The 15,545-nt window shown below is 40.5% G+C and overlaps 1 protein-coding gene across 1 annotated transcript; it reads left to right on the top strand.

Moving 5' to 3' along the window:
* The first annotated feature begins 1,422 nt into the window (after positions 1–1,422).
* Positions 1,423–4,772, top strand: LOC137282627 (monocarboxylate transporter 12-like). The gene is made up of 5 exons (XM_067814409.1): positions 1,423–1,631; positions 2,020–2,163; positions 2,739–3,767; positions 4,190–4,240; positions 4,590–4,772. Exons 1-5 carry the CDS (start codon positions 1,433–1,435, stop codon positions 4,649–4,651), a joined length of 1,485 nt encoding a protein of 494 aa, XP_067670510.1. The 5' UTR covers positions 1,423–1,432; the 3' UTR covers positions 4,652–4,772.
* Positions 4,773–15,545: the final 10,773 nt, after the last annotated feature.

Here is a 15,545-nt window from a genome sequence, read left to right as displayed (position 1 = left end):
ACTCTGAAGTATCAGATTGCTAACAAGGATCATATTATAACCGTGCACGTTGTTGTCAGGACCAGTTATTGTTATGTAAATTGGATGTTATACTGAGCCGATCCTTTATCCAAAAGGGGATTTCCCGTTGATGATCTTTACTACTGAAATGTATGGAACTTGTCATTAGTTCAAACAAACATATTATATATCTTCTTCATTTTTCACAAGAAATCACTTAATTTATTTAATTTCGGTAATAACAGAGACATACCCATTTCTACTATGGATCATGAAATGAAACGGGATAGCAAACTGACAACATTTCGTCACCTCGGTGTTTTAAGGGATGTGATTGAGACTGCCTTTGATTGAGATAGTTATAGGTGTCATTAAACTATGGGAAATGTATCTGCGAATGGTAGTATCAAAGAGAGGTCTGCTTTACAATACAGCAATAAACTGATCATTTATTTATTTATTTATTTATTTATTTATTTATTTATTTATTTATTTATAAAACGCTATCAAATAGTCATGGTTTTTTGTGCCACCGAACAAGAAAGAAATGTTTTACAATAAACATTCGTATTGTAATATGAACCACATTGTAAGTACAATAGCAGTGTTAATACAATTCAGAACAAGTTAACATACTTAACATGATCCCATAGCAGCAACAGCTGGACAAGCTTTCAAAACACACATTGGCAAGACATCCAGGGTCAAAATATGATTATTGGGACTGTAACGATGTATTGAAGTATCGATGGATAGCAATAATTGTTGTGTTGAGTCTCCAACAGCAATTACTCGATGGTAGAAACGAAAACCTAGTATATGTGACTATCGGTAGTCTAGTGATTGATCACTGTCGCAACAATTCGTTATGTTGTCTCACGAGCACTTCCGCTGATAAGTGTGCAGCCAAAATATACCAGATTTGATTTAGTTGTATTTAGAGTTATTCGCCCTGCTTCATTGGATATATGTTGTAATTGTTTACTTGATTTGGGGTTTCAAGTTTCTTGTCGGTTATTAAAAGAGACTGAACCTTTTTCAATTTTTTGTAGTTCATATAAACTATACAGTCATTTGAGAAATGGCTACAAAAGAGACAATTCAAGGAGACGAAATAGTATTAGTACGCAACAGACTGTCACTATCGCAGTAGTATGTTGCTACACACTATCGCCATCGCAATGGTTGTTTCCCCATAATAGTCAACCCTAACATTTATTTTAACACAACCGTGAGACGTGATGTAATGTGACATCACAGAGGCATGCCATGTCGACCGCAATAGGTATAATTTTTAAAAGAAAAACATACGAAGCAGTGATATGTTTGTTAAAACGCTGGACTATAGTTGGGTAAGTTCAGGAGGACCTACATTGTTGTTCACTACTATGTTCACTGGCGTACATATGTTTTCAGTATAAACGACAGAATCATGGAAGTCTCAAGATCAAACATTGACCGAGGTTATGCCTGGGTGATCCTTGCAGCTGCCTTCACCTTACAACTCATGGCCGGAATTCTGGCTTACTCTCCTGGTGTCATGAACATCGCGGTGTTGGAGGAAATTGAAAATGATCTGACCAAGACCTCATGGATCGGTTCAATTAACTTTGGAACCTGCACTTTACTAGGTAACTAAGTTTAAATGATAGGACAACACATTCTGACCGGTCTATTTTCAGAACCTTAATGTATCAGGGTCAGGATGATATTACATTGTATTGTATAAGAAGGTGATATTCATCTTTACAAAGTTATTGCAAGGAAATCAAATTTGGCTAAAGGACCAATGCATAATTCGAGGGCATCACTTTGATGCAGGAAACTCCATCCTTATAATGAGTTAGTCGGGTACATTCCATCAGGTGGAGGTCTTTCTATTTTTCTTAAGTATAAAGAGAACACACAAAAGTACACGTAAAAAAGAATATTTTAAGTTTTGTGTACACATTTGATTGCTTGTATTGCCTGATTAACCACGCAATTCTCTCCCTTCCATCTTACTTGTCAACTTTACAGGTCCAGTTGCTGGCTTGATACAATCCAAAGTTGGTTCCCGCATAACAGCTATAGTTGGTGGTGTCTTGGCCCTTGTTGGCATGACGGTTGCTTCATTCTGCAAATCCATATTTGGTCTGGTGCTAACCTATGGCCTTGTATCAGGTATGTTTGTTCCTTTGTCGTATAACGGCACACTCAGCAATATTCTAGTTATATGGGAGGTTGTATGTAAATAATCGACCACACAATCCCTTGATCGACATTATGAGCATTGGTCAGTTAGAATACGATGACATGTCTTAACCAAGTCAGCACCACAGGATGTTATGAGTCGCTATTTACGACAACGACATTAGATGCTAAATACCAATTCCAACCCGGATCTTCACGTGGCTTGTATCAGGTATGCACTTTGATAGGATTTGTTTAACTTCACGTTTAGATTTAACTTTCTGAAGCTGTTTATGAAGAACTGCCAAACAGTGTCCAAAACAATTTGGAGGTGTTATTTGCAAATGGACATCGGTACCAGGATTAAAGTTGAGTTGCCTGTCATTAATACTGGTAAAATTTAAGGAAATGTTATAATGTGTTTAGCATGCAAATGATAAAAGGGTGTTATAAGCAGAAGAAGCCTTTCTTGTTGTATTTTCTCAGTAAACGTTAATGTAACATTTGTTCGGAATACTACGTTCAGTGTGCATACACATTCATAATGTTTTTTCTCTCTTCGACAGGGTTTGGTATTTGTCTGGCTTGCAATGTAGTTGGAGTTGTCACAGGAAAGTACTTTTCAAAAAGGCAAGCAACAGCGTTTGGTGTGTGCATTGCTGGTGGAGGCATGGGCCTCTTTGTTGCCGGGCCTCTTGTAAGATATCTTCTCAGTCAGTACAGCCTAAGTGGAGCTCTCCTTATCCTTGGTGCAATAGAATTCCACATGTGCGTTGCTGGTGTTACCTTGAGACCACTGCAACTGTCACAGACTTCAGTTGTCTTCAAGAATGATTCCTCTGCAGATGAAAAAAATGACAAGGATCACGATTGTGCGCAGTTCGAAAGTGGAAAGGATTTACATGCGGCACTGGAAAACGAGAAAGAGCCTCATGAGATATGCAAACATCCTAATCCGTCAGAAACAGAATCTGCTAGCTTTCATCAACAAGCATCTGAAGACACTAATAACCATGTATTAGAAGTGTCAACTTCTGCAGATGATCCTCAATCCCACCAAGCGTTTATCGCTTCACCACAAGACTGCAAGAAATCGAGAATAAAATCAAATATATGCAACGTTTTCAGCAGTTTAAGAGTCCTTAAGAAAACCAAATTTCTTATATATAACATGAGCATCATGTTGTGGACTCTAGGTGAATCAGCCGCTATTTTCCATCTTCCATATTATGCCCAACAGAAAGGAAGTTCGCCGAATCAAGCAGCAGCTCTTTTCACTGCAATGGGATTTGGAAGTGTCTTCTCAAGAGTAGTTGCAGGAATGATGGCTTCAGATTCGAAAATTCCATACATGATTCTCCAAGTAGGTTTAACTGGTATATCTGGAATGTTGCTTCTGTCGTTCCCTCTTTACTCGTACTCATATAACACACAGCTGGTGTTTGGGATTCTGTATGGGACATACAGCCAAGGTATAAACACTCTGGTGGGGCCCATCGTCCTTGACTTGGTTACACTGAAGGATGTCCCGGTGGCATATGGCTTTGTGTATTACTCCATGGGAGTTGGATACATCCTAGGACCTCCAACAGCTAGTGAGTAAAGGCTTGTAAAGGCAGTTCATATTTCGTGTTTCTGATGGGTGCTTCCGATGCGACATGTTTACTCTTTCCGGTAAAGCCTTGCGTTATCATGGTTGTTTCCTTTCATGCAGATTGCACAGGATAAAGTTTCTTAAACTTTTAGTCGCAAAAGGCGGATGTTCAACATTGGTTATTGATTGGTGTCATATTTAACAAAAGAGGATGGGTTTCGTAAAATTACCAGCTTTTAACCTTAAACTATCATACCTGAAATTTTCTGAAATCTACTCCAACTAATGATTGACTATGTAGAAAAGACCCGAGGAGCTGTGTCAAAATTAAGGATCCTGTTCCTTTGGCCTTTAGTGTTCCTTTAACCTTTTGGCACAGCTAATGTTCTTTTGTACCCCCTATTCATTTGTGATATATTTCAGGTTGGATTTTCAGACTGAGCATGGTTTATGATTTTACCTATGTATTTGCAGGTAAGAAAATGTCACAGCATTACATCTTTTAAAACTGTATTCTGTGGAAAGATAAGATAGTGTAACATTTACAGCTTTCTTTTTTTAAGAATAGTATACATATACTTTAAGTAATTCATATTTCATAACGAACTCTTACCTGTGATATTTGATTCTAATCAACATGATCTATTGAACTTTAGATTGGTCGCCTAAAAGCCCAGATTCTAGAGATATGTTGCGAACTTTTATCTCTTACTATAGGCGGTCTATTGGTTGTAATGACTTGTTGTTGCATGGTTTTGAGCAATGTTATCTTACATATACAGTGTTGTTCAGACATTTAACATCTGTATTACCTTCATTTCAGGGACATGCTTGATGGTCAGTTCGATATCTGCCGCGTTAGTAAGCATTGTGAAAAAACGGTAGTGAACTGATTCTATGTCGTGGATGAAATGTATATACTTTCCACGTATCCCTGTCTCACTGTTCTAAATGATCGGCAGTTCCAAGTGATTCACATCAGTAGCTATAAATCCATCAAAGGAAATAACGTGTGTTGGCAGCACTAGTCTAGCTGTATAATACCATCCAAGCTATCACAGATGATGTTCCCATAAACCTCCTGAAGAAAAACATTCTGGATAACGCTGGCGAGTTAAAAAAACACTATTTTATTGTTTGATTTTCTTTGAAAACTCTTTGAAAACATTGTTTGTGATATATACTTCTCAACGAATGAAGCAGTCAAAAGGCCGTACGTCAAATATAAGCATCCAATAATCAAATCACCTGTGACACGAGTCTCACTAAAACTGAAAACGTCTCAATTCTCGAAAACAAACACGGGTCCCCCTTTCAGCAACCCATACTTGCCATGAAATGCGACTATGCTTGTCTCAAGAGGCGAGTAACGGGATCGGGTGGTCAGGTTCGTTGACTTAATTGACACAGTCATCGGTTCCCAATTGCGCAGATCGATGCTCATATTGTTGGTCACTAGATTGTCTGGTCCAGACGTGATTATTTACAGACCGCCGCCATATAGTTGGAATGTTGCTGAGTGCGGCGTAAAACTAAACTCACTCACCCAATCACTCACCTAAAGCTATGAATACAAAATGCCATTTTGAAAGTGGCCTACTCTAGCATAATAATTATGTGTAATCCCATTATTTATTTATGTTTAACAATATTTACGTAGTATCCATACTGCTTTAATTATGAAGTTAGTAAAGGAATCAACTCATTCAATGTTCATTTCTAACGATTATCGGATCTGTGTCTTGTTATCGTAGGGTGGTGGGGTGGCCCAGTGGTCAAAGCGTTCGGTCGTCACACCGAGGACTCGGGTTTCATTCCCTACATGGATACATTTTATGAAGCCTATTTCTGATGCTGAATATTGCTGGTAATTTTGAATTTTTATGAATGATGAGAGAGCTGATCTAGCAGCATTAATCGCAGAGTAACCTTTCCTTTCCTTTCCTTGAATAATCTCACAAGGAAATCTAACCCCTCTTTTAAAGATGGTGAAAAGGGACTACAGTTCCGCAGCTCACAAAACAACAGCCACTTTTGGAGATACGACCCATACTGTTTTCGACTGGCATCTCTCCATGACTGCATGACGATGTCCTCAACTGATTTCGATATTCCTTGCTGCTGGAGACTTTCTCTGATAGCTTGACAGCCACTAACCTGAGTTTTTTATGTAGTGGGTGTGTTATCTGAGGCCTGTTGACAAGTGTTAACAGTCGGTGTGATCTTGGCAGCAACCTTGGACAGTCTATCAACAAGGAGAGAAGCTTCCAGAACCAAGGTTGGGTTGTCAAAAGAGGTACGATCATTAGCACATCTGCTTTCTCCAGCTGTATGTTCCTCAGAAACTGGTCCGATGACACTGAAAGGGCTGAAAAAGTAATTGTATGCATCTCCCCAAAACACAGAGAAAGCATCAATAGCTTCAGCATTAGGGCCCGGTTGCCAGGCAACGTAACTGTCAATTTGCTTATTCAAGCGAGAGGCAAACAGGTCCCTACAGGGGCATCCAAAGAAAGTAGTTATTCTATCAAACACCCTTTCATCTAATTTCCATTCCTTGTCGTCCAACATATTTCTAGAACATCAATCTGCCTCAGTGTTACTTACTCCTGGTAAATGAGCAGCTGAGATATCAAGCAGTGTTGTCAAGCAGGAGTCTAACATGAGTATGTGAAAGAGTTCCACGGAGAGATTTAAGGACCAGACAGGCAGCAAGGAGTTCCAAGTAGTTTATGTGTTTTTCACTTTCGAGCTGGGACCATAGTCCCCTGTGCTAACTGTGCCAAACACTCCACCCCACCATATGTAATGGTCTGGGATGGAGTAAGCACAGACTTTTCAGGATGTATAGTGAACCCTAATTGGTCTAACGTACCCACAGTGCACTCCAAAATTTTCCTACATTCATCCTCATTAGGAGAAATTAACAGGGAGTCATCGATGTAAGAAGTATTGGCAAATCCTTGTTTTCTCAAAGTAGAATACACTGGTTTTACCATTTTTGTGAAGAGTCTAGGAGCAGACGCTAACCCATTAAGTAAGCAAGTGTACTGATACAGCACACGGTCCCAATAAAATCATAGGTATTTTCTGTCTGATTCCTTAATAGACACATAGCAGTAGGCATCCTTCAGATCTACTGGGGCACAATAGCAATCTTTCTCAATCAAATACAACACAGATTTGAAGGTATCCATTGAGGAATCCAAATCCTCATTAAGTTTTTTTCAGATTTAATATAATCCGTAGAGAGTCATCCTTTTTAATCCTACAAAAATGTTTGAAATAAACTCTCCATCCTCATGGTCACATTTTCCTACGATGCCCTTTTTTGCCATGATATTGATTTCACTGTAAATTCTTTCTTTTTCAACCTCATTAAATCTTATAGGGACAGGGTGGAAAGTTTGTGCAGGCAAAGTCAGAAATTCAATATCTGCACCTTCCACCTGGGACACAGTCCATGGGTCAGAGGTGATATCTACCCAGTCATCATAATATGTACTAACTTTGCCGGCGACAAAGTTTCCTGGTGTGTTTTCAAGTTCATTGCTCACCTGGACTTGGGCTTCATTTTCCCTTAGTAACGTTGTTTGGGTCCCGTCTTTGGTCCCCTGGGGTGTTGTCCTAAAAAAGGCACTGATCGCTCGGAGTTGCTGTAGGCCCTGTTTTGTTGACTTGCCTTGCTATATCCCCCTTTCTTTGAAGTTTGGTTCTGGTCTGGGTAGTTCTGCTGTGGGTAGTGTTGGCGAGATGGTGCATATGGTTTTGGTCTGGATTTCCCACCATGCCTATTGGTTTTCGATATTTTTGTAACGAGATCTTTAGTATCTTGAAGTGCCTTTAGCTTTTTCACGCAGTCATCTCCTAGGAGGGATTCTGTCGTCATAATCTTCCCTGAACATGTCTGTTTGTATTCACCAAACAGATCAGCTTTCAGTGACTCTCTTCTCTTTTCGTTGATGTCTGTATATGCTCCAACAAGCATTTGTGTGGCATCCATAGCTAGTCCCAATATAGCTGCCCTGCATCTGGCGATTTCTTTTGGGTCACTGCATCCATACGTTGTTCCACTATCCTCAGTACAGGGACAATTCGTTGGTTTCACATTAATTTCAGACCCGCTGTGCGCATGCGCAGAGCGTGGGAAAATATCTACTGGTCAAGTTCCGCTTTGGTCGTACGTTTACCGATAGTGTAAACACACTCTAACAAAGACGAAAAATCAAACCAAATACATAGTTTTATGTCTATTACAACTTATTTTATACCTGTATGTACAAAACACCAGGAGTAGTGAAATAAATAGCTTGATTTATGTCAATAAGTTCTTGTATAAACACATCTCACCACCACCGTTCTTCCCGCACATGCCCTTGTCACTACTATCAAAACACACATTTCTGATGCAGCTGCAACCAAATTAAGACATCAGTACCTGAAAAGCATATGTAAATCGATATATTTAGTCAGCTATGAACAGTTGTCACTCGTACATAATTATTATTTAATCATTTTGTTTTGAGTGTATCTACACTATCGGTAAGCATACGACCAAGCCGGAACGTAACCACTAAATATTTTTACTCTTTTTAATCTGAAATTAATGTGAAACCAACGAATACCCTGAGCCAGTATTTGTTGCGAAAATTGCAGTCTAGTGTCTCTGTGCCTGGTTGGGGGTTTTACCAGTATCCATATTTCAACAGGCACTCTAGGGGCCATCAGCAGATCAACATTCTCTGGTTTGGGATATTTCTCAAGTAGTTTGTCAAGTTTTTTTTCATATCTGGAACCCCTGCCAACCCATCTTTAATAGATTTGGCTAGATCGTCCCTAACGAGCGGTCCAGAGAACGGCTTATTCCCGAAAAACTTGTCAAATTCGGAAATAATAGCGTCCTTACTATCTTCGCTGTGGGCGCGTCCATCTTTGTACAGATCGCGCGAACTCGGCTCGTCTCGGCCATCTCCGCCGTGACCCAGATTTATCGCTTGGCTGAACTTTGCCAACACCGATCCAATGCTCCGTTGTGCCCCGGCCTGTTTTGCCTGCTCAGCTGAAATGGCCTGCATTGTCCTGTATCGCTTACCTCTTTGAACAATTTTGCACAATGATATTTATTTATGGCATTTTGCTTTTGAGATGTTTTACTACCTTAATTTATAAGATAATTTCATGAATTTTACATTAGTGTGCACACATTTCAACGCGTGAATAAAACACAAGCTAGTAAGTTTAGTTTTACGCCAGGTTTAGCAATTTTCCAGCAATATGACGGCTGGGGACAGCAATAGTCCAGCAATATGACGGCTGGGGACACTACACCGCCTCGGACAGAATACGAGTACATTTTCCCGTTACACGCAGCGCGTCATTTATCTGATAGCATCACCTGGCGCTATGTCTGAAACATGGTCGCAAGGCAGCCATGTCGTGCTATAAGCTCTTATGTTAGGGGGGCGGTGGGGTAGCCTAGTGGTTAAAGCGTTCGCTCGTTCGCCGAAGACCCGGGTTCGATTTCCCACATGGGTACAATGTGTGAGGCCCATTTTCTGGTGTCCCCCGCCGTGACATCGCTGGAATATTGCTAGAAGCGGCGTAAAACCAAACTCACTCACTCACTCACTCACTCTTGTGTTAGGCTGCTCTGATTAACCTCTTCCGTAAGCAATAAGCAATAGGAACAGAGTCACCTTATGTATGGTATATTGCGCTTTGTTTCATGATGAGACCTTAATGTCTGACCATAGCTTCATCATTTATTATCATCGCATCTGATATTCGTTGAGTTGTGCAGAGTATAAAGACCATGGAACACGCTTCCTCAACGTTATGTATACGAAGTAAGACATACAGTTCGCTGCCCCACCTTGTGCAGTGTAATAAAGCACACCTTCGCCTTGAACCATTATAGTTAAAGCAAGACGACGCTATAAAACGGTTATAATAGATGAAGCTGATGTCCATGCGACATTCAACGGATGCATTGTGGGAATGTAATTATGAACATTGCTCAGGAATTTCGGAATTCAATCCCCCCTTTTCCACCCCCTAACCGACCCCCAATGTCAAAATTAGTGTGTGTGGGCGCGTGGGCGCGCGTGCTTAGGATTTGCTGAAGTTATGTGCACCAGAATCGAGACAACTAGACTGCAGGTTTCTTTTTACGTCCTGGTTTATGGTACTTGTGTATAAGATGCTGCATGTATATCACAGGGAAGAAGACACAAAAAGAGACACAAAAAACGGCAAAGGTATCACAATATATTTATACCTATATATGTCAACATGTCATGTCAGTTGTATTCTCTCACAGAGATTGTAGTTTTAATAAAACGCAGTAGTACTTCAAAAAGGTAATTGCTATTTTATATCATAAACAAATGTGGTGTAAAAGTAACTGATAAATTAGTATCCCAGTGTTACCTATGTCTCAAAATAATTAACTCTATTGTCAGCGTTACAACACCCCTGCCGCTAAAGCTCCCCATTTACGATGGCGAGTGGACTGTCCATTGAATAATAAAATATATGTAATCATTATTAAGACAACCAGACAATGTATCTACTTATTATTTGAAAGGGAAACATGCCGGAACTATATATAGTGTGCAGGTGGACTTTGAAATAACAGTCGTATTTCCCATTGACAGGGCACCATCCAAGTGTTACACCACTTGGGTGTGTTATGTCCATTGTTCTGGCAGGTTGATTTTCTGTGTATCAACCTTCTATCTGCACGTGCAGAGGTTGATATGATGTTAACAACCGGGTATATTATTTGGCAGCTGGACTGGCCAACCTGGGGTAGATAAGTCACACCTCGGCTTCGCCTCGGTCATTGACTTATCTCCCCACGGAATTTTGGACATCGGTAATTTTCAAATATTGTTTCTCGGCTTCGCCTGGAAACAATATTTGAAAATTACCTCTATAAAAGTATCAAAAGGGTGTGAATACAGCGATTCCGTCCAGGTGCCAATCTAAAATAATAACATGAACAAGGATGTGTGGATTTATTTCATTGTGAAATTTACAACGCAGTTGTCCATGTAAATCTGGTGCCTGGTTTGTGCTGCCGACAGCTGGACGGTGGAGCTGGAGGTTGCAGAGGTAGCCTTGCCATGTTCCTGGTCTGGCCATGATGCGGTCTCCGTTGACGCGCCAGTATCTCCCAGTCATTCAGTATGGCGTTTACTATGGCTTTCTGGTCCTCACTGGTTCTGGTGTAACTGCGCACACCGGTTTGAAAGAAAATTGGATCAAATTGGTAATGTAGCATATGTAGTGAAGCTCAACAATGGGACTTTAGAACTTTCACCACTTAAATGATTGCTTTAGTGAAAAAAAATACACACCTGTAACGCTCCTGTGTCCAGTTCGTTCCATTATCAATGGTTCGCTAACCCCAGCCTGGTACAGACGGGTTGCCGTGGTAACCCTAAGTGAGTGGTTCGTCTTGTAGCCCTGCACACCAGCCTTCCGACACATTTCAGGGACAATCTTCTGTAGCGTGTTGTGACCCAGTGGCTGTCGGCTGTACCTGGAACATGGGAGAATTGGTAATTATGGACTGACCAATCCAATACCGAACGCTGGGTGTATTGCATATTCAATAATTATCATCTTTAATTTTATTTTCATTTTTTCTAACAATAAATCTGCTATTCATTGACTATCCTGTATAGGATAAAGTATATACACTGGTTTGAACGAGTGGTCTGGTTTGAATGTGAAACAGGTTTCATTTCGTTGATCATAATATTTAGTTTAATATCTTGATGACTATTGGCATCCCTTACACGGTCACATTAAAACCGGAAGTTGTAAGCTCACGAAACACTTACCAACACTTATCTGTCGGAGATTGAAGAGCTTGAAGGTAGAAAGCGTCATCATGGCCGTCTGAAGGACACAGTAATAAGTACTTCTTAAACAGACGAACATGGCATCGGGAAGGATTACTACTGGTGTGATGTTCGATCTCTTCAGGGGTAACTCTTCTGTGCTTCAACCCCCCTTGCACAGTTTTGGAGTAATCTTCCCGGTAACACAAGTACTCGTGTCCTTCAGAACCCATCTTAAGGGATATTTGTGAGTTTTTGTGTTTTAGCTTTCTGTGTTCATGGCCATTACGAAGTCCAAAATGTTTGCCATTCAGGTAAAGCAAGGTGTTCACTAGTACTCGCGGGTTCCGGTCTCCAAGTTGACCACTCCTCCATAGCAGTTCCTCCTCATCAACACTGATAGCTTCAGCTTTCTTAACGCATTGTCCCAATCCCTTAAGTGTCAGTCTTTTCATCTCTCCGTCAAGAACCTGGTGGAATTCTTCGAACACATCAGACTGGAGAAATTCAACATTTACTTTAGAAACAGTCTTTATGTATGATTGTATACCCATAACCATCTGAAAGAGTGAATTCGGGGGATATTCCAAGCCATCTTTTTTTCTGACTTCCAGAACAAACTTTGACATGAAATACGCCAACTCGTCAAGTCCCATATTTTCCAAAAGAGTGACCGGTTTTCGTCCACCCCCCCCCCTCCGATTATTTACGGCGATAGCCCAGGCAGTAAACGTGTTGTACGCCCATTTATCCCGCCGCTGGGTGTTAGTAGGCACAGCATCCAACGCACGCTTCCCAATTTCACCATCATTAGCCTCATAAAAACGTTCACCAGTTTTACCTTTTTCTTGTAATTCTTTTTCAATAATTTGAGATGCTTCCAACAATTCTGAGTCGCTATCGCTATTGATATGGCATGCCTCCGCTTCTTGCGAGGCACGACAAAGCTCATCATCAGAATTCATCTTGCACATTGACTTTTTTCCCCAAACCACGTGTACACATAACCTTGGCGGTGCAGGAAAGCCACGTGCGACAAGCAATGGACGATTCCATTCAGCGCCCACGTGGTGTAAGTAGGTTAGCACCCCCTCTCTGCGGGTGATATGGATTCAACGCTCTCGCCTTACGGCTCGAGCGTTGATATCCATATCACCCTTGAGGAGGGTGCTAACGTATACTAAGTCGTTGTCTACACAAACATAATGACCTCTTATAAACCGGTTGGACAGTGAAGACATTTGCAGGGACGTGACAGCCACCCGCGTGGTACGCCCTGTAAACAGTCACCGTCCAGTTGATGACTCCTGACTACATGAATTCAGTCATAGAGAGCTGTACCGTCAACAAGACGACAAGCAGTTTCCTCTGACTGGCATTCTTCTCCGGATACTTTCCCAGATGGCGGGTGAGAGCTGTATTATAAATCACCTGTGCTATTGTTACACGTGGACTGGTTAGTCTTTAGCAACCAATGCTTGTCGTAAAAGGCGAATAACGGGTTGTTGACACATATCTTGTCTTGTATTTACAGACCACCGTCATATTGCTGGTATATTGCTGAGAGTGACCTTAAGCAGCAACACTATCAATCGTCGTCTTTAAACAAGTGGTTGATAGTGTGAACTGCGAAATAATTTGTCTTCAACACATAATGTAAATAATGTGCCAGAATACTTTTCCGTGATCACACCGTGTTCTTTGGGTTGCACACATACGACAGTGTCTCTTCAAACATGGCACATAAGTCAAGTATCTATTTCTTATTACAATTCAACCAAACTACGGCGTTATCAAATCTCACGCCAATGGGCGTGAACCTGTTTTCCTGCACCAAACCCATGAGTTTTTATTCAGCTGATTTTAGAACAGTCCTTCTCGGTACCCCCGGGTACTATGGCAAATGCTTTAAGCTTGTTTACTAAGTCCTTGGCACCATTTTGTATTCGTTTCTCCATTTTCTCCTCGATATTTTATTTGCATTCAGCATTTATTTGCTTTCCGCAAAAGTTGGGAGTTGGTACTTATTCCAAAAATAGCACTAAATACTGAATTGTACGGTTTAAGAGATGTGTTTATGCAGCATGTTAAATAATCAGCGGCCTCTGTCCAATCCGGCAAGTTGTCAACACCAGCATATAATATCCCACCCGTGGCTTGTATATATCAGCAGTTCCATAATCCGGCACCTTGTCTTACCTGGATTACTTCTTCAGTCCCAGTGAGTGCCGGTTTAGATAGCTTCCACTTTATGTACGATAATGAAATCTGCGTGATACTAGAGTTATTTCTTATAAGTAATCAATTAATTCATTGAATTTAGGTCATCGCAGTGAAGCCGTTCGTCTTCAGAGTTCTTCAGATGAGCAAAAAGCATCAGTTTTCGATCTATTATACGTTCTCCCCGACGGCTAAGTTGATTCCGAACCAATTGTTCAAACTCTTGAAACGGAAGCACATGATTCCTGTAACTCGGGAAAGTGCAAAGAAAATCATATTCTGTACCTATCAACTGAAATAAAGAATTGTTGAAAGATAGTTTTGTTATTCATGTGACATTTCACAAGAAACCTAGGGCCAACATTAAAAAAAAAGTCAGGATAGGATGTCCTAACTTGGTTCTGTCTATGTATTTGAACTGAATTGAACTGTATGATTAAGTTAGGACACGTTAAGTTAAGTGCGGATCGCTTTCTGAAGAGCTAGCCAGGTACTTGGATCAGATACGAAAGTATCTCCGGTTGTAAGTCTTACTATCAAAAGTAAGACCCGGTAGGAAAGTCAGACATCCAGCTCAGTAAGAGGTCATTACATGAAAATCGGCTACCTCCAGTATAATGGGACATCACAGATAGGCTTTTCTGCAGCTAGCCACACTAGAGACAACGGAGGATTTTCTCATGAAAATGTGAATGTTATTATGACTGCACTACATGCACAATGTATACATATTTTATTCTTGAGATAATAAATCCATTGATATACATGTACATATAAATACAGAATTTGTTTACCTTTCCCTTTATTTACAAACAACATAACCACGAAGCATTGATTTCATGATATAATCCAGTTACAATGTTATTGTATCGTTTGAAAAGTATTTAAGCAAGGTGACATTGAATTATCCGACACTCTGTACAATCACACACATTTTCTCGGTCCCAGTGGGATTGTGTAGAGTCCACTGCATAGTTGTGGCACACAGGTATTTTATTGAACAGACGTTTATGTTCGAATTAAATTGATCTCTATTTCATTATTAATTGTTCTCGCCATTATATAACTGAACTATTGCGGAGGAGGTGAGAGATATGAACTCGATCGCTGCTCACTGCTACCGTAAATATCCAAGTAATCGTACTGTGACATTACTTTCTGCTGTTTGAGGTAACACTGTGTTCAAAAATATCACTGGTAAGTTCTGAATGACTAAGAAAATAAGTCGCCTCCCACATACTACACACACACACACGCACGCACACGCACACGCACACGCACACTTTAACATAGCACTACGATCTTCGTAGTACTAAGATCACTTTGCTCAAGGGGATCCAGGTATACCTCCGTGTTAACGTGAATTATATGCAAGGGGAAACAACTGCATGAGGATGTGCGATGAGCCATGGGGGTGCTGAATATGTATCTTTGCTTCTGAAACACGGTACGGAAATACCTGTGACAGAAAAGAATTCTTGCAAATATAGTATATTTCACATGGCAGCAAGATAGAAAAGAAGCAGTAGGCAGAACCTGGAAATGTTCGCAAACATTGAATCAGACATGAAAACTTCTGTTGTTCACCATCAGGCACACACAGTTGTGCAGCATCCAGCTATCGACATAAATGGTAAAGAACGAACAAAACACATTTCAAACCCTAGGATATTTAGTAAATAAAAAGCGTCATTACAAAAATACACCCC

This window comes from Haliotis asinina, chromosome 4, assembly GCF_037392515.1.
Source record: "Haliotis asinina isolate JCU_RB_2024 chromosome 4, JCU_Hal_asi_v2, whole genome shotgun sequence".
In the NCBI taxonomy this organism is placed as follows: Eukaryota; Metazoa; Mollusca; class Gastropoda; order Lepetellida; family Haliotidae; genus Haliotis; species Haliotis asinina.
The sequence above is the reverse complement of the archived record's forward strand: the minus strand, read 5'-3'. Positions and strand labels throughout refer to the sequence as shown.

Excerpts from the sequence above, each read along its gene's own strand:
- LOC137282627 (XM_067814409.1), top strand. The coding sequence starts at position 1,433 with ATGGAAGTCTCAAGATCAAACATTGACCGAGGTTATGCCTGGGTGATC. Across the intron at positions 3,768-4,189 it reads CCTAGGACCTCCAACAGCTA|GTTGGATTTTCAGACTGAGC; the intron begins GTGAGTAAAGGC and ends GATATATTTCAG. Across the intron at positions 4,241-4,589 it reads TTTTACCTATGTATTTGCAG|GGACATGCTTGATGGTCAGT; the intron begins GTAAGAAAATGT and ends CCTTCATTTCAG.